General features: G+C 33.0%; 3 protein-coding genes across 4 annotated transcripts; 1 reads left to right on the forward strand and 2 right to left on the reverse strand.

The window, feature by feature from the left end:
• The first annotated feature begins 606 nt into the window (after positions 1-606).
• LOC114425872 (succinate dehydrogenase assembly factor 4, mitochondrial-like) lies at positions 607-3129 on the forward strand. Of its 2 annotated transcripts, XR_003669307.1 has the most exons (3): positions 607-774; positions 1445-1602; positions 2457-3129. XR_003669307.1 is itself a non-coding variant. In XM_028392837.1 (2 exons), the coding sequence occupies exon 2, from the start codon at positions 2525-2527 to the stop codon at positions 2843-2845; it is 321 nt and encodes a 106-aa protein (XP_028248638.1). In that variant the 5' UTR covers positions 620-774; positions 2457-2524; the 3' UTR covers positions 2846-3129. The 2 variants fall into 2 exon arrangements, 1 of the variants encoding a protein (XP_028248638.1); XM_028392837.1 differs by lacking the exon at positions 1445-1602 and having other exon boundaries at positions 620-774.
• Positions 3130-4716: 1587 nt separating this feature from the next.
• On the reverse strand, positions 4717-6930 carry LOC114367421. Its single transcript, XM_028324600.1, has 2 exons — positions 5836-6930; positions 4717-5097 (listed from the first exon to the last, which is right to left on the reverse strand). Exon 1 carries the CDS (start codon positions 6707-6709, stop codon positions 5858-5860), a length of 852 nt encoding a protein of 283 aa, XP_028180401.1. The 5' UTR covers positions 6710-6930; the 3' UTR covers positions 4717-5097; positions 5836-5857.
• Positions 6931-19970: 13040 nt separating this feature from the next.
• LOC114368864 lies at positions 19971-26819 on the reverse strand. The gene is made up of 6 exons (XM_028326139.1): positions 26588-26819; positions 26339-26471; positions 25120-25223; positions 22427-22571; positions 22196-22336; positions 19971-22006 (listed from the first exon to the last, which is right to left on the reverse strand). The coding sequence occupies exons 1-6, from the start codon at positions 26626-26628 to the stop codon at positions 20363-20365; spliced, it is 2208 nt and encodes a 735-aa protein (XP_028181940.1). The 5' UTR covers positions 26629-26819; the 3' UTR covers positions 19971-20362.
• Positions 26820-27478: the final 659 nt, after the last annotated feature.

Consider the following 27478-nt stretch of genomic DNA (forward strand, 5'->3'; position numbering starts at 1 on the left):
GTTTAATTTTTTAAAATATGCTACATCAAAAATAATTTTACACAATTTGATAGTTAAATTTAAGTTTAATTGTAATTTTCACCATCAAACGTTTATTATTTTATAAATTTTATGATGTAAGTTTTATTTTCACAAAATTTATCATCAAACTTTTATAATTTTGTGGATTTTATTATTTTAATTTTTTTTTATTTTACCATCTAACTTTTAACATTTTACAAATTTTATAATCTAAATTATTTATTTCAATGTATTTTATTATCACGTTTGTAACAAAACAAATTGGTTTTGTTTATGTTATACCACTAGCATTTATAATTTAAATAAGTAATTCCAAATATAAAAATTATATTACAATTAAAGTATGTAATAAAGAAATATTTTTTAACATATAAATTATATTTTAAATTTATATTTTGATGTATTGTTAATTTTAATTATTGATTAAAAAACATATTTAAATTCGATTTAAATCTAAAAATATTAAAGGTGCTATATTGAAAGAGATAATAACTTACATTAATTTGTTCAGTTGATATTAAATTAAAATCATAAGATAAAAAAGTAATTTAGCCGATGCAAAATGAGGAGAGAAAACGTGTTTCACTTGACAGCAAATTCGTGGTTTAAGCACCGAAAGTTCTATCGGTGGCCTTAACTTAAGAAAAAACAAGCACTGCCTTAATACCCAATCCTCACTCTATTTTCCTCTTTCATGAGCCAAACGCGCAGCAACAAGAATCAAATCCACAGACAAGCTTGAAACCATTTCAGGTAAGGCTTCTAACCCGCCAACCTACTCCGTTGTTGTTACCATTTCATTTTAGGGCTTTTTTCTAATCAAAATTGGAAAATAGAATGACTGTGTCTGTGTGTTTCCTCCCATAAGGTGTTTGTGAAAATGCTACAATGAGGAAAATAGTTGGATAGGGTTTTATTTGTACTTCTATTGTTGCTTGTTGAAGACTGTATGAGTAGAGTAGAATTCTGTGTTTTTTCACTTACACGGATGGCTTAGGAATGCTGGAACTTTGTTGGATTAGAAGAGTGTTTTTTAATTTTTTTATTTAGGTATAGGTAATAGGTTTGGGGTGGGTTATGGTCATGGTCTAGCCAAGGTGAAAGGAAGGAATCTGTAAAACATTTATACGTGCAAATTGTTTGAGATGACTCCTATATATGCTTCTCAATCACAAAACAGACCATGTGTCTAAGGCAGCATGAGGCAAAATGTATGACCATGCTCCAGATTTATTGAAAATCATAATTTTTTGTAGGTTTCACTTGTTATTTAATGAGTTTTTTTTTCCTGATTTTGTAGTTTTCAATAATTTTCAATCTATAATAAAGTGTGTGTTAGAAGAATATGTTGCTAGAACTTCTCTTATGAGAATCAACATTGGAGATCTCCAATCCATGCGTTGTTATCTTGTGTAACCAACAGGTGCTGGGGAACATTATCAATTTGTGTTATCCTGAGATCCAATGGGAGCAGGGGAAATATTGTTAACACAACGGTCTTTGATTTATGTGTCCATGGAAAATGTGTTTGAGCAATGAGCACTCAGAAGTCTTGTAAAATTTTGCACCTTACAGTTACAGGTATCTATTGATATATACAAATACTTGTTTCGTCCCTAATTACAAGACTTTTAATTCATGCCTCTAAAGAAAAATAGTTATTACATGTCAATTATTTATACTATTATTCTAAAATTATTTTTTTATTCTCTTTTTATCCACTTTTTTTTTAATGTTGGAAAAGAGAATAATTAAGTAAAAATATATAAAAAAATAACTAATATATCTAAAAATTAAAAAAAAATCTTATAAAAAAAGACGAACATATTTTTTGAAAATAATCTTATAAATAAAAGACAGAGGGAGTAGGAAATTGTATTTTCTCGTTGCTTTTAACTATTAGAATTCCTACCTAGTTTTCAAATTCACAACCTCCTCTCACTAATGGATTCAGATTGCAAGAAAAGGCTAGACCTACCCAGCAGGGGTAGGATATGGTCTATTGCCTCCTATGATGTTATAAATACCTACCTCATGAGGCAATAGTTCTAGGCTTTATTTTGCATAAAAATCTGTACTAAAAGGTGACGAATAATACGGTTCTTCCCTTGGAATTAGCAGTGGAATAGTCTGCCATAATTTAAATCTTGTAATTCTTTGAGTTTCCTTGTTCACACATAAGTTAGAGAGTTTAGTATGGTTGAAGTGAAAATTTACGGGATAAAAAGTGAAAACTTTTAGGATAAAATAGTTTATATGTGGTGTTACACTTGCTGCCGAACGGGTTGAAAAATGATCTTCAACCAAAGCACATATCCTTTGTCTTCAAAAAAGAAAAAAATGATTCATATGGTGATTTTGTTAATTTTTCACAGCCTGAGACATCAAGAATTTGTGGTACTCTTATTAATTATTCCTGTTTACCATATTTTCAGGGTTTTGTTCGTTCTGATACGAGTTTTCTTATTTCTTATCATCTGCCTTACATCATTAACAAACAACAATGACCACCTCTTTCCCTCGCTCGCTGTCCTGTGTAGTCAACACTGCTCTCCGCCACACCAAATCCGTTTCCAACGCAGTGACACGGCTCCTCTGCTCTTCTTCAACTCAGCCACAACATGAAAACCCTGTCAGGGAACAAACACAGACACCACCTCAAGAATCTCTCCATGATGAGAACAAACAAAGATATGAGCCCAAAGAAGATGACGGAGATGGTGACAGTATTAACAAAGAAACCGGTGAGATTGGTGGACCCAAGGGGCCCGAGCCCACTAGGTATGGTGATTGGGAACGCAATGGTCGCTGCTCTGATTTTTAAGTATAACCATTATAGTGTGTTTGGATCCACTTTATACATGCACATCTCAAACTAAAATCACTCAAATTGAAGGAAAGACGAGAATAGTAGCTTTCACTTTGACGTCGATCCAAACGTGCAGATGATAAATTAAATTTCACTAATATTGTGCCATTTTTTCTTTAGTTCTGATTTGATGACCTTATGATTAATGATTAAGGGTGTGTAAAAATCGAATTGAAGTGATTTCAAACTGTCTTAACCGGTTTGATTTTATATTCAAATAGTTGAACGGTTTGACATCTGATTCAGAATCAAACTGGTTTCAAACAACTTGTTTTGAACCGAATTGATCCTTAACTAGTTTTAAATTGATTATAAGAGTCCGATTAGTTTCGAATTGGTTTTCAAATTGTTTTTTCAAATAAAAAAATATTCAAGTGAAAATCAATTCTGTTTAGATTCAGTTTTGTAGTAACAATTCTATTAACCGAATTGGTTTTATAAAATATTGCCCTCCTTTCTTCTAAAAAATCAGTTCAGTTTAAAAAATCATTATCTTTTGATTCATTGTATTTATGTGTGAATTTGAGGAATGCTTAATTTAATTTGTTGCTTACATAATTCCTAACAACGGATTGATGATTTGATCTAGCAATGATTCTGTGATGAGCTGGTATTAGTGGGTTTCACAACGTGGAAACCCGTATAATATTTTTGTTGAAAATCCCCTTCGTTGCATGTAACTTAATACAACTGGTGCATTTTCTTATTGGGTACTCATACAACGGTAGGGAACTTGGTAAATGGGAAGAGGTTTTCTGAAAACTCGCAAATCAAAAGCATGTAGCTTTATTCATTCTGGGATGGTATTAGAGTCCTTTTTTTAAAAAAAGAAATTGAGAAGAATATTGTAAAGATCAAGTTGTGAATCAGTTATTGGTAAGCGCGAGTTTGTTCTATTTTGTAAATCTTGTTTACATTACATAGGCATTTTCTTAAGACTTAGCCTATGTTAGTTAACGTGGTACATGTCTAATTATTTTTTAATAATCTTGATTTAGAGTGTTATATGTAGGAAAGAAAAACTCTTTTCTAGACTTGACACCAACATATCATGAATATTTCTAACTTAAGGTTATTTTTTTTTGTGAAAGATGCCCGTAACCCTAAATAAATAAATAAAAACTGCTTACTTGAAAAACTTCTTTAAGTATAAACCATCGATGAGAGCTCCGGATGCTTGTATTTCTTTCTTTAATCTTTCAGTAATGTTACACATAATTTCTCACAAACATTTTAAGTTTCTGTTTGAATGGATGTTGATAAAATTAATTTTCATGTAATTTATGTTTAAATGTTTTTATTATAAAATTATGCTAGAGGTAAAATTTAGTACAAATTTTTTTATCTAACACAAAAATTACTCAAATTATTTCAATCCATTATTAATTATGGATTCATAATAAATTTTGAATTCTTATTGAACATGTAAAAATATATGTAAGATAAATTTTAGACTCAAAATTAATTTTCAAAACCTAAAATCAAACACGCAACTAAGTCTATTATTTTTATACTTTTCGGTCACATTACTCATCTTACCTTATTCTTGGATTTTCTTGGTGAAATGAATTATCCTTTTCTATATACACACTTGACCAAACAATACAATTATACAATAAGTGCAAAATTTCAGAATCTCGTGTTTCGGCAGAACAAGAGTTGTCCTTATCGAAGTGAACTTGGGACTACTAACACAAGACTTCGCTTGCAGTGGCAGTGGTGTTATTTGTTTGTTTTTAGTCTTGAACGCACTTCTAGATTGGAATCGTGACACCAGGACCCTCAAAAACTGAGATATAAGATTTTAATTAATTGGATTCATATGGTAACAAAAAACTTTTTAGCAAGTTATCCTTCAAAATTCACTTGCACAATCTCCCAATCCCAAAATTATATAAATAAAATGGGAAAATCAAGAGCTTGTCTGCTACTGTTACTAGAATAGCAGCAACTTCCTATAAAAACCATACAAAAGTGAAGCAAATAGAAACATAGACTACGCATTTCCCTAATGTAAAAACGGTAAGATCGCGAAGATAGGTATATAAAAAGTAGAGTTGTCATGAGAATGACATGGTTATAATAGGTATGGCCACGCCTGAAAAATAGAAAGTACTCGTAGCATTTTTTGTCTTTCCTTTTCTGCCAAGACAAGTGGCTAGATCTTACGTTACTGGTCATGAGCACTAACAATATTATTCACAACCCTGCCACATAACAAAACAGTGAAAACACATCCAAGGAAAACAAAAGAACAAAATATTTCTCATTGTAAGTAAGCAGAAATTTAATGGATGAACCGAAATCACCACGTCTATGTTTTTGGCATTAGTATCACTTGAAAATTAACTAAAACTCTAGACACATAAATTCAAGGAAAAATTATTTCATGATCCTAATTCATTATGATGCACATAATTTAGTTTTATTAACTCTTCTTGGTAAGCTAAAAAACCTTAATTGTATCATGTGAAAATTGACTAGACCATAAAAACTTGGTAGTTTCGGATCATACAATAAACAAAACTTAGATCCAGTTAGGTATTATTGGTTTTGTTCTCTAAATTTAGAATTAGAGTTTTATCTTGATAATTGGCATAATACTAACAAATTTCATTAAATGTCATTGCGTATTATCAAGGTAATTTTTTTTGTTCTAATTGGAGAATAACATGTACATCAACTATATGGTCCTGTACCTAAGTTTTTTCTTATAATAATTCATGGCAAGTGCTAATAATAAATTCTGTAACACACACTCTATGTTGGTTAGAAATTATTTCCGATAAGGAGAAAGAGTCATAAAACAAATGCAACCTATAAAAAAAATTATGATTTCTAATAAATTTCATCCGATAAAAAATAATGTATTAGAAAATGTGTGGCTAACATTTCTCTAATTTCATTACATTAGCCCCGGAGATCATCCAATAATTTTCTCTTACTTGGCCGTTGACAAAGAAAAAATCACCACGAAGGAGAAGTACAAGGGGTATCCAAGGAAGAAGAAGAAGATGGACCATTGATGCTATGAGAATCACTTCCTGAAGTACCCAAGGAAGTGGCATCTCTAAGAGAAACAGAAGAACCTTCTGCTGCAGGGAGCTTCTTCATAGGGGTGAGAGGAGGTGTAACTGAAGGTGGTGGTGGTGGTGATCCTTGAGCACCAGCATGATCATCATCTTCCCCAGAAGAACCACTTCTTTCTAAACGAGAGGGTGAAGTGTGTGGTGTCTCAAACGGGGTATCATTTGCCCCGCTTGCTTTCCCCTCTTCGTTCTCATAAATGGGGTTGGAAATGTACACAAGGTGCTCCACACCACCACCACAAGACTTGTTATTATAATCAGCACATGGAATTTCATTAATGCCACTAGCACTAACTTGAAGTGTGTTTTGTTGCTGAAGAAGAGAATGAGGTGGAGCTCTTGCCAAGAATGATGCTAACGAAGGAGATGATGAGACAGCAGAAACAAGTCCAATGCCACGTGGGGTTGCATTTGGTTCATCTTTGCATGGGAAAAGGAAGCTTCTAGGGGCTTGGAGGACCCCCTGTGAGTAAAAATCATTGCAAAAGGGAGGAGGAGAAGGAGAGTGTTGTGGGGTGTGTGAAGGGGAAGAAGCATGATTTGATATGGTTGTGGTGGTTTGAGTGGTGGAGATGGGAATGGTGTTGGTTTTTCTTCTCAGCTGGCGGCGGCGGAGTAAGAGAGAACAATAGAGTTCAGCTAGTAGAACTAGTATGAGGCCAAGAACAATGGCAAGGCTTACCACCATTACCAAGGTTGCTCCCATGATGAATTTTGATGTGCCCTTCATCTTCTTTTTTTGAAGTTTGGTGATTTACTTGCCTCTCTTTTCTCTTCTTGTGGAACATATATGTGGCGGGAACTGAAGGTGAAGGAAGGGCTTTTGTGGCGGGAAATGGTACTTTACTTTACCTACCCTCTGGCAAGAAGTGGTGCTGAAAGGGAATCTTGGAAAGGGATCATGATTTTCTACGGAAGGGTAAAGGCTTTTTGTTTCTCAAGTCTGAACTTGCACAACTTGCAAGATCTGACAATGGTCAATTTAATAGTGCAAAATGTATAATGGACACCCACAATCCTATCTTGCACTTAGTGACACATAAAAAAAAAAAGATAAAAGTAGAAGTATGAAAGAATATACAATGTGATGAAAAAATAGATAAAGAAAAATAAAAAGTGTTAATAAAATATTTAAAATTAAAAGATGTTAATGTATATTTGATAAACCAATTTTTTTTGTAAATAAAATAATTTTAACAATAAAATATAAATAAAATTTGCCTGCTACAAATATTATATTTGACGAACTATCAAGATCTTTTAAGTTACTCCAAAAGAAAAAGTCCATATTCTAGCTTTCCATTTATATATTGGGTTAAGATTTGTTTGGCTAAATTTGAGTGAAATTAGTTTTTTTTAAAAAAATTAATACTAAAAGAATTACTGCTTGTATCAAAAAACTGTAAACCAATTTATCTTGCTGTTTATTTTGTTCCAGAGAATCGATTTTTTCCTTTCGTCGAGAAATGTGAGAAAAAGACACTATGATGGGCTATCCTACCCTTACATTTTAAGAATACACTATGCACGGGTTGCTCTGTTTCATTCCGTTATTTTTTTTGTTTAGTATAAAAAGTTATTTATATTTTTTAAATTATTTTTGTGATGAATAAAAATGAGTCTTTTGTTTTTTTTTTTTTCTCAAATTCTCATTTTGTCCTTAGCTGAGGAACGCGTCAACAATATAGGATAACTGAAGTATATAATTGGACCAATAATTTATTTATTTAAAAAATAAATAAAAATAGCTTATAAACTTTGATAATTTTATGTTATTCAACTATAATTTAATTAATGAATAAGATGTGCACAAATTATATACGAAAAAAATTATGATCGATTAATGATACCAAAAATTTAACAAATAAAATAAAAAGTGACAAATATGAAAAAAATAATAATAATATCACATAACTGTCATGAGTTATCTTCTCACAACATTCAAGAGAGTTTATGTAATTTTTTTCCACGCATGTCAATTGTTAGTCTCATTAACAAATATTTTATCCATTCATGGAAGTGCAATGTTTGTCATTGAAGTTTAATCTAATCTAACAATTAATTAAAACACCAATTCTAGTTAGGAAGATGGTAGTTAATTCCTTAAAAAAGGTAGTTATTAATTGATTAATAATACAAAATCTTTGATAAGAAATCAAACTTTTAAATAAATTTTCGTATAAAGTTTCTTATACTACTTAAATTATTGTATCCATAGCTTATTTTGTATCATAAGCTTTGTCAAGTTTCTTCATAATATTAACACTCTCCCACACTCCTATCTATATGTATGCTTTCCATCTCTCTTCTCTAATCTATTAGGGATCTTTCTATTTGTGCTATGAATTAATTTTTAATCTAATTGTTAAGCAAAATAAATGATTCTATTGTAACGATTTGTGTAGTTGATTACATTGTTTGATTGAATATTTTTCTTGGTTGGATAATCAGTATTCCATACAATTGGATCTATTTATCCATAACTTTCTAATTCACGCATAAAAATCCAGCCAAAATATCCAATTATAAAAGAAAATAATGGATTGCATAGATTAAGTCAATACTATTATTGGATGGTTAGTCAACCATCCAACATATTTCTTAAACCTTTGGATCAATGGGAGCAATTCCAATGGGTGTGGAGAGTCAACCTTGCTTCGTCCGTAAATGAATATACCAATCCTTGAATCTCTAAACATGTTAAAAACAGATTTTTCATGACTTGTATAAGAATGTACAAGGCAATGTATAAGAGTGTAAGATTAAAAATAAGGGGAAAAATGTACTTATCCTAGGATAGGAAAGTAGAGGGGCTTCTAGTAAGAATTATAGTATAACATCATTTGAGATGTAGCTGCATATAGGTCAGACAGGTTTTGAAAAAACTAGAAGTCAGAAGTACAAAACAGAAAAATATAACACAGATTTGAGGTTTGTTGTGCCGTGAAAAATCACTGCCTTGAAAGCAAAATTCGGCTAGACCTTGATGTAATCTAGTTTGTCGACTGCTCCCCAAGGTTAACACAACGAGCCTATGAACACGTGCACTCGTGGCCTTAGGCTATGGAAATCACAGAACAATTGCCCAGAATTTTAGAAGTAGATAATAAGAAAAGAATTGAAAATTATTTTCTGCCTGTGCAAGACCGTGCAAGACTATGACAGTCCTCTTTTAATAGCAAAACAATGAAAAACGTCTTTTTCTTTTCCTGTCCACAAATCATAATTATTAGCTACACATTTAACAAATTGACCGTTAAAGAATTGCTAATAAAGTGGAGGTTATGCTATTTGGTTTATAGCTAATCAAGAGCATTAAAAAAAAAGGAAATATTTGTTAAAAGAATAACTATCAAAACTGATTAAAGTCAGTTAGGAAATTTGGGAATAAAGAAAAGGAATATTATATTTCCGATGTGGGACATCACAATGAAACAATTGTGGCTTCAGTTTGCCATTGTCCAACAATCCCCCACCAATGGTAAAGCTGGAGTTAAAAAAAAAAACCAATTTCTGGGCAAAAGAGAGAGTAACATTTAAGTATCAATATCATAATGATTGAATTGATACATAGTGAAGTAAGGCAACAATTGTGTCTAGGTAGTGAATTACTCTTGAACTACCAAGTTTTCAATTGAGACCCTTACAACACATGTATTTCTCTAATATTTGTGATTTCCGCGATATTACAAACCAGCGCTTTTAATGGCCATGCGCACACCTTGGATACTAATGAGAGCTCTAGAAAGAAAGCCTAATTCTTTCATAGAAGGCGGCCCACCTTCACTCTCACGAAGTTGAATCCATCAAGTGCGTCTCAAAAGCACCACCAAAGAGGCTATGGATTCATTAAGAGCAAAAAATTCTCATCTTTCAAAATAACAAGCGGTGAGTCCATCAAGTCCAATTCATATGGACCACCTAATAATTAAGGCTATGCACTCATTAAGAACTGAAAGTTCAACCTATCCACAATGTATTACCACATGTCATAGAGATGAGAAATGTAATACAATAGAGTAATCATATGGTTTCGTTTGACCATTGATGGTATCCACCATACTTTCCTCAACACAAAGGCTTAAGCCCCATCCCCCTCGACGATTCAAGTACAACTTTCTTTGTTAGACCTTTAGTGAACGGATCTGCCAAGTTGTTCTCTGATCTAACAAACTGTAATGAAATCACACCATTTTTTAACAATTCTTTGACTGAACTGTGTCTAATGCGTATGTGTTTCCTTTTTCCATTATAAACACTGTTCTTAGCAATTCCAATAGCTGCTTCAGAGTCACAATGAAGAGAAACTGGTATAGACCGTTTCCCCCACAATGGCACATCTGCCAACAAGTTTCTCAACCATTCAGCTTCTTGACCTGCTAAATCAAGAGCAATAAATTCTGATTCCATAGTTGAACGTGCTATACAAGTTTGCTTGGAAGACTTCCATGATATGGCACCTCCACCTAAAGTAAAAACATATCCACTAGTGGAACTTACTTCATCATTATCAGTAACCCAATTTGCATCACAAAATCCTTCTAACACAGCAGGAAATTTATAAAAATGCAAACACCAATCCACAGTACCTTTAAGATACCTGAGTAAGCTACGAAGTGCAGTCCAATGTTCATTACCTGGATTGTGAGTATATCTGCTTAGTCTACTCACAACATATGCTATGTCAGGTTTAGTACAATTCATGAGAAACATAACACTCCCTAAGATTTTAGCATATTCAGTTTGTGAAACACTAGAACCATTGTTTTTCTTAAGATGTATGCTAGGATCATAGGGAGTTCTCACAGGTAATTCATAACAGTTAAATTTTTTTTAAGTATCTTTTCAATATAATGTGACTGACACAAGGAAAAACCATTATCACTTTTTCTCATTTTAACTCCAAGAATCACATCAGCTTCTCCTAGATCTTTCATATCAAAATGAGAAGATAAGAATAATTTGGTCTTTTCCACTAGAGTCACATTAGTACCGAAAAATAACATGTCATCAACATATAAACATATTATCACACATTCTTGTCCAAACAATTTAGAGTAAACACAAGTGTCAGATGATTTCACAATATAACCATCACTTACCAAAGTTTGGTCAAATTTTTCATACCATTGTTTGGGAGCCTGTTTAAGGCCATATAATGATTTTCTCAACTTACACACTTTGTTCTCTTGACCTTGAATCACATAGCCCTCAGGTTGTTCCACATAAATTTCCTCTCTCAAGTCACCATTAAGAAAAGCTGTCTTTACATCCATTTGATGCACTATAAGTCCATGAATAGCAGCCAAAGCAACAAGAGAACGAATTGTGGAAATTTTAGTAACAGGAGAATATGTATCAAAATAGTCAATTTCTTTCTTTTGTGTGTAACCAACAACTACTAATCTAGCCTTAAATTTATCAATGGTTCCATCAGTTCTTAATTTCTTTCTAAAAATCCATTTGCATCTAATTGGTTTACTTCCCTTAGGTAAGTGAACTAAATCCCAAGTATGATTAGACATGATAGAATCTAATTCACTATTAATTACCTCTTTCCAAAAGTTGGCATCAAAGGAAGTTACAGCCTCATTATAAGTTTTAGGATCTTCCTCAATGAGAAAAGTAGATACAAAAACATCATTTATTTTATCGACATCATTGTTTTCAACCACGAAGGCAGTAACAAAATCTGGTCCAAAACTACTTTCTATTCTCTTCCTTTTACTTCTTCTAGGTTCATTGACTTGTTCATTTGTTACAGAGGAAGAAGTACGCAAATGTAAAGGCACTGAAGTAGTATTACAAGAAGAAATCAATTCATTAACATGTTTTGTTAAAGGAAATTCTTGTTCAAAAAGATTATGCATTTCTAGATTCACAAATAGAATTATCATTCAAACGCAAGAACCTATAAGCAGCACTATTTTGAGCATATCCAATAAACACACAATCAAAAGTTTTGGTACCTACATTAGTCCTCTTGAGATCTGGTAAAGCTACCTTAGCAAGACATCCCCATACTTTTAAAAAAAAATTAAATTTGGCGCAAATCCTTTCCATAATTCATAGGGAGTTTTATCTAGTCGTTTATGGGGAACTCTATTTAGTATATAACAGGCCGACAAAATGGTTTCCCCCCACATTTGGATAGACATACCAGAACTTAATAACATAGCGTTCATCATTTCTTTAAGTGTTCTATTTTTTCTTTCCACTATGCCATTTTGTTGAGGAGTATAAGGGGCACTAGTTTCATGGATAATCCCATTCTTTTCACAAAAATTCTTAAGAAAAATAGTTCCATATTCACCACCCCTATCAGACCTAAGTCTTTTAATTTTACGATCTAATTGGTTTTCAACTTCTGTCTTATATTTTAAAACATTTCTTCAGCCTCATCTTTTGTCCTTAGAAGATAAACTTTGGCATATCTAGAAAAATCATCTATAAAAGTAATAAAATATGCTTTACCTCCTCTACTTACTGTGTTTTTGAAGTCAGCCAAATCTGTGTGAATTAATTCAAGCAGTTCCGTAGTTCTATTTTTGACAGGTTTAAAAGGCTTCTTTGCATACTTAGCTTCCACACATATAGGACACTTAGAAAAGTTATTTATATCTAGCACATTAATTAGATTCATATTTCTAAGCTTCTTGATAGAATTCACATTCGCATGTCCTAGTCTACCATGCCACAAATTAACATACTCAACAATGTAAACAGAACCAACAGATGATATAGCATTAGATGTGTTAGGAATGGTGTTCAATACAAATAAACCATCAGCTAAATATCCCTTCCACACAAAGTTCCCATTTTTAGTTATTACTACTTTGTCAGCTTCAAAAACCAATTTTAATCCAGCTTTATTTAGACAACTACCAGAAATTAGGTTCCTATGCAGAGAGGGAACATACAAAACATCACTCAAAGATAATGTTTTTCCAGAAGTAAGTTTAAGGAGAATCTTTCCTTTACCAAGCACTCCAGCTGTAGCTGAATTTCCCATGAAAACACATTCTCCGTCATCAGCATCCTCAATCTGGTGAAAAAGCTCTTTGTTGATATTAGTGTGTGTTTTCTTTTGTCCTTTTTTCTGAAATCGTTTTTCTTTTCCTTTTGACCTGTGTTGATCAGCAAACTCAACAACATTAGCATTAACTGAATTTGTAAAACATGCTTATCTTTAAGTCGGTTGGCCTCCTCTGTCTTCATATGATTTATTAATTCTTGAAGTGACAAGTCCCTCTTCTTGTGTTTCAGTTGGTTGCGATAGTCACTCCACGAAGGTGGAAATTTTTCTACAAGCACATTAGCCACATATTTCTTTCTTCCAGCATCGTCATCGCCGTAACGTTTCAGCAAAGTGTCCCATATTGTTTTCGCAAACTTTTGATTAATGAAAAGATCAAACAGATTATCTGCCATGTGAGTTAGCAGATGACCTCTAGCAGTTTTGTTGTCCTTTTCATATTTCTTCTTTGCTTCTTCGTCAGCTTTCTTGGTTTCTGCAGGAAGCGGTGTGACGACAGGGGTAGCAGGAGTTTCAGGAGTAGATGATTCAGAAGCGTTGACATCAGCGGGAGGATCTTCAAATAGCACATAATCAACCTCTAAGGCTTCAAACAAAATCAACAGTTTTTGAGACCATCTCCTATAATTTGAGTCGTCTAGAGGTTTTATTTTCTGACATATCCGGAATGATTTTTGATAGACTTCCAGCCATTTTTGTTTAGTACTTGATGCAAGGAAATAATAAACCTATTTTGCTTTCAAATTGTTGGAAAAAAAACTTGAAGTCATAAGTACAAAACAGAAAAATATAACACAGATTTGAGGTTTGTTGTGCCGTGAAAAATCACTGCCTTGAAAGCAAAATTCGGCTAGACCTTGATGCAATCTAGTTTGCCGACTGCTCCCCAAGGTTAACACAACGAGCCTATGAACACGTGCACTCGTGGCCTTAGGCTATGGAAATCACAGAACAATTGCCCAGAATTTTAGAAGTAGATAATAAGAAAAGAATTGAAAATTATTTTCTGCCTGTGCAAGACCGTGCAAGACTATGACAGTCCTCTTTTAATAGCAAAACAATGAAAAACGTCTTTTTCTTTTCCTGTCCACAAATCATAATTATTAGCTACACATTTAACAAATTGACCGTTAGAGAATTGCTAATAAAGTGGAGGTTATGCTATTTGGTTTATAGCTAATCAAGAGCATTAAAAAAAAAAGGAAATATTTGTTAAAAAAATAACTATCAAAACTGATTAGAGTCAGTTAGGAAATTTGGAAATAAAGAAAAGGAATATTATATTTCCGATGTGGGACATCACAATGAAACAATTGTGGCTTTAGTTTGCCATTGTCCAACAACAGGTATATAAAAAAAAACTCCAATGTAACTAAATTAGTAGTGAATACATGATCATGCTTAAGGAAAAATGGTTAGAGATATCATGTACACCTTGACAGGTTTTTGAAAACCTCTTTAAAAACTACATTGGTGGTAGAGGTCAAGTGTATAATTCATTTCTTTATATACTGTAATTAGTGTAGTCCAAGTTTGTTGCCAAACTTCTTCAGGTTAGTACCCGTTAAAACCATCAAATTTCTTAGATAATGTCCTATGCCTCAGTCCTTCTCTTCTTTTATGGCTTCCACAAATTCTTTATCATCTCGTAAAAACCCCATGGCCAAGCTTGCTTCTCTATATGTAGGATATTAGACATTAGCAACTGTCCTTCTAAGGTTGGGCCTTTGCACAGGAAGCATCATCCTAAGTAGAATAATTCTCCTGCATTTGGTGAAACCCATATTAGCATGCCTATAGTGTGTTCTTTTTTCCTAGGTTTCCAGTATCTTTTTTTCCAACATAGACAAACTTAGATCCAAGAAGTGAACTTTGTGAATCGGAGATGCTTGACTTAGATAGTACATCATCAATCTCTTCATGGTCTTGGTAAAAAAAAAAACAACATGTTGTCGTGAAGGTGGAAATGTAATTTGATAAAAATTATACGTTACAAATTAAGCATACATGTAGTCTAGATATTCATTTATCTCATCAAGGTGGGTGGGTTGCAATGCTTTGGTTACACCATTCAACATTGATATGTGTTAGGTATTTTCTCTCTGTAATTTTGGATGGTAAGGCATAATGTTATCAATTATAACCCCATTTTTTGGAATTGTTATACCATTCCCCCTTCTACAGACGACTGGATAACCATTTGCATGCATAGAGTATGGAGTTGAAACTTTTTGGGATAAGAACAAATGAACCTTGCAAGGTGCCCACATCATATACAGAAACATATTGAGAACAAAAAAGATTAAATGAATATAACTATAATATTTATGTATGACAATGAGTATTAAAATATCGATTAAACATGTTATAAATTATAGCTTGAATTTACACTGTAAAAATTTCCACAAAATAGTACCTCAACAGTAAGTCTACTATGGTGTTTATCAAATCTGAGTCAAATGAGTATTTTAAAACAACAGAATTCCAGAACTTTGGCTGAACCTTGACTTTAAATGCAAATGTATAACGCAGGATTTTATCGAGTGTGTCTGGAGAAGCATTCAAAACAACATCACCATCCTTTCATAGAGCATATAAGATAGGTTAATAGTTAAATTTATCCATCATGAAAAAAAATCGAAAAAAATAAAATTTAGTTGTAGCTTCCATTATGTAGTAACTTACTGTTATCTTTAACCTATTAACTTCTTCGTTAGCTGACTGACCAATTAGGCCTGTGCATTCAGGGTTCCAGAGCAAAAAAAATTGTGCATTCTTCCTTATGGTAAACCATGACCTCAAACCTATAACTGACAACAAAAAGAATAGGTAAAAATTAACATGCACATAAAAACAATGTAAAGTAAAAAAAAAGTCTATCAATCACCTTAACAACAACTTGTTGATTATATTTGTCGCATGCGCATGGAGTATTTTCTATATCAATTTTCTTGTGATGCAAGTTGCATAACACCATGAATGATTTTCCATGACAATTATACCAATGGTACCCACGGTTACACAAACAATTTCCTGGACAAAAGAAAAGAGTAATTGGATTGATAAGTAAGATTTTTTTTTTGACAAAATAATGCAAAACATAAATAATCTCAATACCTATGAGATTTTGTTTATCTCATAAAGACTCTTTGCCTCAGCTGTGTAAAAAAAATCTAAAATTGGCTATAACCGGAAAGTTGTGAACTTGCTTTAATGTGAGACGTGAGAACTGGGTGGACCTCGATTTTTAATTTGGTAACTCTACAAAATAAGAATTCATATTAAAGGCAAAAACAAACATAATCAAACCAACCCAATCATAAAACTAAAAACCTTTGTTTGAATTCTTCAATTTTGGGCATTGGTTGGTTTATTAGTAATTTTGAAGCTTGTAATGAGTTACTTATTGTTGTTGGGTACAACCCTACGAATGGAAAAAGAGAAACATAAGTTGACATTTAAACAACAGAATAATGTAATAATTGCACATAACATAATACCTTGTGATTCTTTAATTATAACATGGGTCAGCAGAATAATTATTGGTCCTTCACTATTACACTCATTTAAGTACTCTAAGAATTGCAGACAATAATCTTCCTAGTGTAGGACACCAATTGTTCACTCTTATAAACAAATGACATCAAGAGCAAAATTAGATAATCCAAGATGAACGTAAGTTTAAATTACTCATAAAAATATATTACTCAACCATGTATTATGTAGTTTGGAAACATACATACATTGTGAGTGGAGTGTAGCATATAGAAACCACAATTTCAAATGTAAGAATAAACTAAATGATACAACCTCAAGTCCTTTAGTTTAAAAACAACCCTCGTATTCTTTGATGAAATTTGTTGGAAGACCGCCTCATCAACTACACCAATAATGTCTAATCAACCATAAAAAAAAACATGTTATAAAAAGATGGCTTTTATGTTTGCAACAAAGATTTAAAAATGAGGGACTAAAGAATAACTGCACTCACCAACCAACAAACCGCACTCAAAGTTATCGCTAATGACATCGGCAAATTTAATAAACTATGTGTTTTTAAAGGCACATTAACCAAATCAATTTCTCTAATAATAGTCACTCCAGTATGGATCAATTTACACGGGTGTGCACAAATTCTGTATTGACCGTCATTCTTTATCACTTTAAAATTGTGCATCATATAAGTACAATTCTCTTTCAAAATTGGCTTCCAAGACTTGAGTTGGTCTCGCTTACAAATCACATGAATTTGGTCACCCTGCTCATGGCAAAACATGTAACAAATGGTCAGTGAAAAAATAATTTACTAAAGAACAAAACTAAAAAAAAAATGTAAAATAAGTATGATACATTGGAATCTACTATAATCATCTCTGCTTGCTCAGACTTGTCCCGTGTTCCCACAAACCAAAGATCAGTTATTCTGATAACAAGTTTCAGGGTTTCTTTAGATCCATTCATATCTTTTATCTTGTTTGGAATGCAAGTCCTCTTTCTATTTAAAAATATAACAAAAAATATATCACCAATTATTACAAAAGATCTAGAATAGGAGAAGTAAATTAGAAGAAATATGGATAATAATGCATTTTTTAAAATGGTTGAAAAATTTGAAAAATAAAAAGCAAATCTAAATCATAACATCACAACAGCAAGCACAATTAAGTTGTTAGCCAAGAGGGTCAAAAAGATTAAACAATAGGCACAGATACAAAGTCAAGAGCAAAAAATAAACACTTAACAGTAGCATGACAATAAAGGAAGGGTAATCAAGTTTTCAGTTGTTGCAATAACATATGTCTTAGCTCATTAGGGAGGTATGCACGTGTTGACTCATTCAAAAATGGAAGAATGATAAAAATAGGAAGAAATAAACCAATTTTCTACAGCCAAGTGGATTCGGAAAAAATATCCTTCAAAAAATTGAACACATCAAAACATCAATGTCACCCATGAATCAATACTCAATCCCAGTTCATATTCAGTTTTATATTGTTTTGCTATCAAGTTAGAACTATCTTACCTTCTTTACAGCATATTACTGACTCTTTAATTAGAAGCAGATCCACATGTTCAAGGAAAATTACGTTGTCTGGCTATAGCAATTACAGTCTACTGCATCTGGCTGTCTAGGAACAAACTGATTTTTGAAGATTATCAATTTTCTGTGATAGAGGTTATTAGCAAGATTAAGTTTCTTATGTATAGACAAACGCACCTGTTGCATTTGTTTTATCATCTTGATATAGGCCTTCTTGTATTAGGGAGGCTTTTGATTTTCTCAAGCTGCGGGGTATGCCCTGTTTATTATTGTATCATTTTGGATTTAATATAATTTACATTTTTCCCAAAAAAAGTTAGAACTATCTTACTTTACCTGTCTATATTCTCTTCTCTCCCTCTAATGTCTCGAAAAAAAGAACGGGAAGCAGAATAATACCGTTTCTACTGATGTTGATGTGTAAAGAATACCTTTGTATCTCTCTATGAAGAAGCGCTTTCACTGAACAAACAAAACCAAGAAAATAACTAAGGAAAGAAAAATAAAGAATTGGGTAACAGAATAATACCATTTTAGAGGTCAATACTGGACTCTTTGGGGTTTATGGATAAGCGCTCTCACTGAAAAAGAACAAAACCAAGAAAATGATTAAGGAAAAAAGAAATGGATAGTAGAATAATATCATTTCTACTCGACTCTTCGGTGTTGATGTTGTAAAGAATAAAATGAAAATCCTAAACTCAAAGAGCAACAGCTAACGTGAGATCGTAAACTCAAAAAGCAACAACGAAACAATTTATTTTGTTTCAGAGATCCTAGAATTCAATGAACAATTTACTGAATTTATCGATTAAATTGAAATGGTTGTTTCAAAAATCATTGGATTATTCTTATAAATTGTTGAATCTTTTTTGTTTTCGCTCAATTCATCTATCTTTTTGAATTTAAATTTAATAAATAGCAATTTGAAAAATTGTTTTATTTTCGTTAGGCTTAGAATACTTTTAAGAATACTTTTGATAATACTTTTGCTAATCCTTTTTGTTTTTTCTATTAAGATAGTTAGAAACATTTTTAATTTTTCACTTAAAACTTTTAGAACTCGAAAAGTGAAAAATTGAAATTGTTTCATTTTTTTTAGTTCTTTAAAAACGGAGTCAAAAAATGATGAAAATCTGTTTTTTGGGGGAGAACTAGAAAAGGGCAAGTTGACTTCCATCCCCCAAACAAAATTACTCATTTACATAGATTTAAACCATGAAACCCTACCAGAAATCCAAAATACAACACCAACCAACAAAGAGAGATGATGAAAAGAGAAAATGAAAGCTTAGGATTGAGGGAGAGAAGAATGACGATTGCAAGCAAGCCTACTTGAGCCTTATGTGCTTCAAATTTACCATTTTAAACCAAAAAGACCATAAAACCAAAAAAATTGACACACGTCAACAAATAAAGTGAGGTTAAAAATGTAATTTCTCTAGACTACTAGATATATTAGATGTAGATAAATTTATAAGTAAATGTGTTTAAGAAAAAAAAAAAACAGCTCTTTAGTTAATGATAGGCCATCAAAATTACAATCCAACTCTGCCTTAACAAAATTTACAACCAACTCCATCAACACTTGCTGGTTGGAATAAGTTGGCATTTGGCAAACTCCACTTCCAAAAAATTTATTGAAACATCCTAATACAATATTTCTTAAATAGTGCTACCAAATTACCGTGGAAATGGAAAGAGGTGAGAAGAGAAAATACAAATTGGAAGAGGGAGAGTATTTTCTTTTCTATTTCTCTCAAAACAAACACTTTTAAGCTTCATTGTATTTCTTATTTATTTCTATTCACCCTATTTTTCTCTCTTTTTTATTTTTCTTCACTCTATGTCTTTCTCTCTTATCAAACACACCCTTAAAGACAAGATACACCTTTACTTCCACCACATTGATCATTTCACAATCAATTTTACTTTTTTTTAAAAAACGACAATATTGTAATAGTGTAACCTCAACGAAATTCATGTTTGGAGGTGTGGTACTACAATGTATATGGTCGACTAACTGTGGCACAAAACCACGTTTACTCGACAGAAAACACTTTTACAATCATAACATTTGAAAACACTATGAATTTTGCGTAAAACCATCATTAGAAAATATGATGACAACACAGGAACGGCCATGGCTGACGAATAATATAGCTATGGCGTATTCGACACTTGGAAATTAAAGCACTACACTGCATTCCTCAACAATACCAACCGTACGTGAGATTAAAGCATGATGACCATAATCACTGCAATCATGCTGGTAGACGAGTACTTATTCATCGTGATTCTATCACTTATGTTCCTCTCAAGGCCGCAATCCTAGCAGCTAAATCATCACAGTCAGGTAACTTGGGATGTACATGCCGAGCTTCCTTCAACCTCTCAGGCTGAAATGAAGCAGCACGAGCATATACTTTTTTAACTTCCACAGCTTCTGTTTGTTCACGGGGAAGTGAAACTGATCTTGGTGGACGAGTAACCATCTCTGGTGTCTCATCAGGTCCATCTCTGGTTGAGTTATCCATCTGATGTACAAGGCGACTTCTATACTTTCTTCTTGTTTTTTCAGGAACATTTATGGATGGTTTTTTGCTATAATGGATCAGTAATCTATCTATTACCCTTTCCTCTTCATCGTTTTTGTGCCGCTCATCATCAAACAAAATTTGCAGGCCACGTTTTTGTTCATCTCGTCTCCTACTCCTTGGTTTTCTCACAACTTCAGCATCTTCATTACTGGCATCATCTTGAGTAGATCTTGATTTTGAGTGCTTCCGTCTTGTAGACTTTTGTTTTAATACAACGGCTTCTGTAGCATCTTCCTGAACAGAGAGTGCTTTTTCATGACCATGTTTACTCAGTCTTGCATGTCTAGTGGCCTGCAAATCCCGTTCAGAATCATCCAAACCTGGTTGGATCCTGTCCATTGTAGGAGCAGCATCAGGCTTTTCATGTACCAAAGGGTATGTACGGATCCCATCACTGTCAATATTTGAATATACTGAATTGTTTTCATGCTTGTTGTTCTTCAGTTTAGAATGAGGTTTTACATAAGGAGGTGGGATCATGGCATTATTGTAGAAGGGCTTTGCCCTAGGAGTTTCATCCTTTTGAGTTCTTCTCTCAGAGTTATCAACGTCAGGTAGGCCACCATGATTAACAGCAAATGGCTTGTTCACATTGTTCTTTGAATGAGATCCTGCATGACCAGGAGACTTCCTAGAGGTTGCAGTGTCCTGGCTTTCTTTTACACGTCTGGCATTCCCCCAACTATCATGCTGATTGAAACCACCTTCAAATTGTTCCTCTCTTGTATAAGCAGGTGGATTCGCATTATTGTAGAAGGGCTTTACTCTAAAAGTTTCATCCTTTGGATTTTTTCTCTCCAAGTAATCAACATCAGGTAGGCCACCGTGATTAACAACATATGACTCATTCACATTGTTCTTTGAACGAGATCCGGCAGGACCAGGAGACTTCCTAGCAGTAGCAGTGTCCTGGCTTTCTTTTACACGCCTGGCATTCCCCCAACTATCATGCAGATTGGAACCACCTTCAAATTGTTCCTCTCTTGTATCCTTGGAAGAAGATCCAATTGGTTTTAGCATACTACCCTCCTTCCAATAGCCTCTATCACTCACCTTAGAAAGTTCTTCTCTTCCAGGTAACGGATTGCCATGGCTATCCCTTTTCAGATTTACTTCATCGTAACTGCTTAGTGGCTTGAATCCATTTTCAGGGATTGGAGGGTTGGATTTGGAACAGAGATGATTTTCGTCTCCCTTTGAGACAACAGCCTCCTTGCCATTCTGAAATTTGTGCCTGTCATTAGGATGGTCATGACTTCTCTCAAACTTGACTCCTTTTGGGGTAGCATCCTTGCCTTGTAATGGTATATCATGATCACTCGTGTGGTTAGACTTAAAATTATTGCGGTCCTGCATGAGCACGTGCGCACACACATATATATATATATAAGATACATACAGACATATGCAAGCAATTAATAAAATTCACGTATATTCTCAAAATGATTTCCCAACTGGAAAAAAAAATGTAGAGGAAAGTATTTTTCTAAGATAATAGCAAAAATGATCCATTTGAGAACAAAGGGCTGAAGACAGCACCTGTGCAAAAACAGAGCATTTTGACATCCTTAGTTCAAAAGCTTTGGAATCCCATTTTATTGCAAACTCTGAAGCAATGTCCTGCATCAGGTGAACCTTCTTCTCCAACGTAGAAGACTTTGAATTCAAATTCGTAGCAAACTGATAATTGGCATATTTAATAAGTCAGTTCAAGTGTAAGTCATAAATATGTAAAATTCTCATGAAATAGAAAAGGGTGTGAAGAGTGACCTCTTGATTGACATAACATTCTAGAGAACTTCCATATCTATCCTGAAATATTTGACGAAGGTCACGTAACTCTGGTAGATCAGAAAATCTTGCAGCGGCAAACATCAGAGATGATATAGCCTCCCTGACTTCCTCAGGGCATCCACTGCAAAAGACATGAGGGAAAATATGAAATGGTCCCATGAACTTAAGAATATTTAGACGCTGCATGGGTCCAAACAATTCATATTCATATCAACAACAGGAACAGAAACTACTGGAGAACAAGATTCCTAGTGCTCCCACTCTTATTAAAAGAATACAGGAAAAAATTACTTTGGCCAATAATCTGATAACCAGCTCATAATAATTATTACAAAACATAACAATCTTTTAATAAAATTTGTGTTGCCCATGATATGAATATTTCTTGGCCATATTATTATTATTGGATATTATCATATACAAAGTTTAGATAGATAAATTCAATAATATAACCTTGAGTATTGAAATTTCAAGTAAAGGATCAATAAAAAGGTCAACATTTGTCACCGACATGGCCCTAAACAGTGGTGTCCTCATTTCTGACACGCCAATGACATGAACACGCGCGGACACACACCGGATATGTGTCGGACACTGGACACGGGAAGCCAACATACAAGACGCGGCTTTTGTTATTTTTTTTTTTTCAAAATCATATTTTTTTAAATCTTAAAAGATAAAAGATTAGATTTTAAATTATAATAATAGATTAGATTTTTTATTATTTCCTCTTCACGCTTCCTCTTCACATTGTTTACGCTTCCTATTTTTTTTAAATCTTAAAGATAAAACATTATATTTTAAATTATAATAACATATTAGAATTTAGATTAAATCAAATTAGAATGACAATGATTCCTCTTCACGTTAGTCGTGTCACTCTTTCATTCACGTACGTCTTCATTGGTTCCCTAATTCATGTCTATTCGTTACTGGTTTGAGTTTGTTGTTGCCGCTGTTCATTCAGCTTATGACCTTCGTAGCATTCACAGTTGCTGACTTTGACTTGTTGTTTGTTGCGTTTATGGTTGCTGACCTCTGACTTACTGTTTTGGTTATGACTAGGTGCATTGTAACTTTGTAAGGTTTGCACCTTTGAAACCTTTTCTTTACTTTCCAATTTTTATAATTTTTTCTTTATCTTTCATAGGTTCGTAAGTGAAGATTCAAATAGAATTCCTCCACACCAAGATGAAGAACTTATTCGTGAAAGATTGAAATGCTTCAAAAGGTATTAGAGGTCTGATTGAGGAAAAGTCTTGGTGGCTAGTTGATGGTGCTCATGCACCAACACTTCAAAAGATTGCTCTTAAGTTACTAGGGCAACCTTGATCATCATCATGCTGTGAAAGAAACTGGAGTACTTACTCTTTCATTCATTCAATCAAAAGAAACAAGATGACACCTCATCGGACAAAGGATCTAATATTTGTTCATAGTAATCTTCGTCTTCTTTCAAGAAATTTCCCGCAATATCATCAAGAAGAAACTAAAATGTGGGATATTGCAGTTTGGATCACTTGATGAGAATGGAATCCTTGAAGTTGCTAATTTATCCCTTGATAAACCAGAATTAGAAGTTGTGTTTTTCAATGATGATGATCAAGAAGGAAGAGGAAAAACTTAGATAGATTAGGATTAACAGTTTTTTATTTATCTTTTCAATTATGATGATTTATCTTGGTACCATTTTAGGTGAGACTCTTTATTAAATATATTAACAAGTTTGTTTTTAGATTATTTTTTAAAGAGACAAAGTTTTTGCCTTGTGAAATTTTCTTTTAAATGATAATGGTGTTACTTAATATAATTTTTTGATGCTTATTATATATATATATATATATATATATATATATATATATATATATATATATATATATATATGTCGTATCCCCGTCTCTTATGTTTTAGAAATTAGCTGTGTCGCGATGTCGGTGTCAGGGTTGGAGTCGGAGCTTCATAGGTCAGAGCCTATGTTCAGCAGTGCACTGCATCATGTAGAAGGACTACATGCCGAACACTTAATGCCTATATACATGCCGAACACTTAAAGCCTATATACATGCACACCCATGTAAGAATAGAGTTGTACAGATGAACATTAATCCTGTTTTATTTCACAAATTATGTCATAGCGCAAGAGAAGGAAATATTTCCCTCTAAAAGTATTGCATTTCAACAATTGTTTTCGTTTTGCATGCAAGGAGGAAAGACAATTTATGACAACATCAAAAGAAAGAAGATAACCAACTAGGACTGTCTGTCTTGAACCAAAATGAATAATCTCCAAACAAAACCTCAGAACTTTCATTTGATTTTAATATTGAAAAGTAAAGTGAACACTGAACAACAAAGTGGAAGATTTTGTAAGAAAGTTTCTACATCATCAGATACATAGAAATGATCTTAAGGTTTATTTTAATATCTTCTAAGTAATATATAGTGATTTTGAATGGGAAATCACAGGACAGTGAAACTTGAGAAAGATACAGTCTTGGTTGATTGTTTCTTTCAAATAACCACCAAAAAGAAGTCATAATAACAGACACATAAAGCCTAGCAAATTGTCTTTATCAATTATCAACATGGTTCAAATGAAAAAAATAAGAAAAAAGAAAAAAAAAGTCACATCAATATCTAAAGCATAAATCATTAAAATCGATTCATACCTCAGCTTCTGCAGCACTGGGAGGTGTTTCAACACAAAGTCACAAGATTGATCAACAAAATCATAACAAGACGACAAACTCAACTCAACAAAGAGTCCTTCAGCCTGTATAACCACCCCACAAGAAGGATAAAACATAAATTGAGCAAAAATATTATGTTGCAATGACAATAATCATGGACACAAGCAAAACACTTTGTAAGTCCTAAAGTCCCTTTCAATTAAACAATAAGTAGATAGTAGATAGGAATTCATCATTCTAACACTTTAAACAAAAAAAGAAAACAAGCACACAGTTGAAAAACAGTTCTCGTAAGCCATCTCACTCAAGTTCTATTCTAACAAAGTCTCCATTATGCTGCCGAAACATTATCAGAATCCATTGAGCACCTTCGACGGGCAGATTCCAACAACTCCCCCCACACACCAAACAAAAATTCCTCTAAAAATTATATGTATAATTTTTTAATTTTCCAAAATACTCTTATAATTTATTAACTTAATTATCAACTCCCATATTAAATTTAATTCTTCATTCTTGATTATTGAGAATAAGGATTTATCTCAATATACCATCTTTCTCAATACATCTCGTGGCTTTCTGCATATCATGTATCTTATATATTGTCATTTTTATTTTCCTCCCAAATATTATTGCTTAAATTTAGTCAATCCTACGATATCCAGTTGTTCATACCAAAACTTTCTACACTTATAAATTGACATTAACATTTCATACATTTGAATTTTGACACAATATTAAATTAATAATTGATTCACACAATGTATTTCCATAATTTATTCCTAAATTTTTAATTATACATTTATTTAATTCTTACCCAATAAAATAAAATCTCCATTCATGACAATGAATTTATCTCCTATTATAGTTTATTCTAGCTCAATTATTTGACAATGGTGATATTTTTCTATATAAAAGTAAGAAAAAGTAAATAATATTGTGTGTGGATTATCTAAATAAAAATTTGCTAGTGATGTTAAAGGATTTTGTTCTTTTAATTTTTGCTATATTCCGTTTGTTTTCAGGATCCACCACTAACCTTTTTTACTATTAGCAGAATCTTGTATGCTCTTTAGGCAAAGAGATTCAAAAGCAGTGCAATGATCTAAAATATCGGTTCCGGTGTTACATTACATCACAATTCACAACAACAAACCAAATAAAAAAGAAATGAACATAAAAACTAAAAAGCAATTACCCTTCCATAAGCACGGTCATCCAAACCATTCGCCAGCAGATCAGCGATGTCCTTCTTCAGAAACTTCTCCGTTGCCTTTCTCTTCCTCCTTATCAAGTCGATCCGATTCTTCGTCAATTTCATCAACGATTTGCTACACCAAAAAGAAAAAAAGCAAAGCATAACACAAATATCAATAATTACATTCTCAAGCCGAATCAGTTAATAGCTATCAAAAAGTAAAGTAGCAGAGAAATCGCAGCGTTGAACCATTTCGCGGCGAATCCTCGACCGAGCAGGCCGTCCAACATGCTGGAAGATCGGACTCGGTGACGCGACTCAGCGAACGGTTCTAATCGGTAGCTCGGAATGTGAGATTCGCCAGTGACGAAGCCGCGTTCGCGTTTTGGCCGCAGAGAGCAATAGCACAGAGCTGTAGTGGAAAGAAAGAGGTTCAAGAAGTGAGAAAGAAGAAGAAGAAAAATGTGAAGATGACAGAAAAAAGAGAATTTTAAGCCTAGTTGTTTACGATAATGACCTTTACCTTTTCCTAATTCTACTATTTGTATTTGTTACGAGTTACGAGGTATTAAAAAAAATAAAAACACACTTTTTTAACGCATTCCTTTATTGTTTGAGATTTAAGATTTATTGAGAAATACAAATTTCGTTATTTTTAATAATAAATTTCAATTAAATAAAGTGTGCTTAAAATATACATTAGGAAATATGTTTTCAAAATTATTACGTTTAAGCTAAAACAATTCTACTTGAATTGATACACACTTTGATAGTTTTTGTTAAATATGATGAGTTTTACGCTAATTATTGCAAAAGTCCTATTGTCAATGATTTCGCATCAAAGTCTTTTTGTTAATATGACTATAATAGATGATGTTAACATTACCGCAGCGGATAACAAAAAAATGGGAGAAGTGTGAAGGATGTTGTTGACCGTTTGATTTGGTGACTTTAGAGTGTGGGAAGCATGACGAACGGAGAGGATCTAAAGTGAAAGGAATCGGAGAGAATCTTTGAGCTGAGCTGGATCGCATTAACGGCTCACGGGGTTTCTTATTAGGTTGGACTTGGACCAAACACAGTAGAGGTTCAGTGGATGTGGTAGGTTCTAACAGCCGTTACACCTGTTTTAACCTGAAC

The sequence above is a fragment of the Glycine soja genome, chromosome 9 (genome assembly GCF_004193775.1).
Source record: "Glycine soja cultivar W05 chromosome 9, ASM419377v2, whole genome shotgun sequence".
Taxonomy (NCBI): Eukaryota; Viridiplantae; Streptophyta; class Magnoliopsida; order Fabales; family Fabaceae; genus Glycine; species Glycine soja.

Coding starts and splice junctions, on each gene's coding strand:
- LOC114368864 (XM_028326139.1), bottom strand. CDS start 26,628: ATGTTGGACGGCCTGCTCGGTCGAGGATTCGCCGCGAAATG. Junction 26,472..26,587: donor CGAGGATTCGCCGCGAAATG/GTTCAACGCTGC, acceptor TTTTTGGTGTAG/CAAATCGTTGATGAAATTGA. Junction 22,337..22,426: donor AATGTTATGTCAATCAAGAG/GTCACTCTTCAC, acceptor GCCAATTATCAG/TTTGCTACGAATTTGAATTC.
- LOC114367421 (XM_028324600.1), bottom strand. CDS start 6,709: ATGAAGGGCACATCAAAATTCATCATGGGAGCAACCTTGGTAATGGTG.
- LOC114425872 (XM_028392837.1), top strand. CDS start 2,525: ATGACCACCTCTTTCCCTCGCTCGCTGTCCTGTGTAGTCAACACTGCT.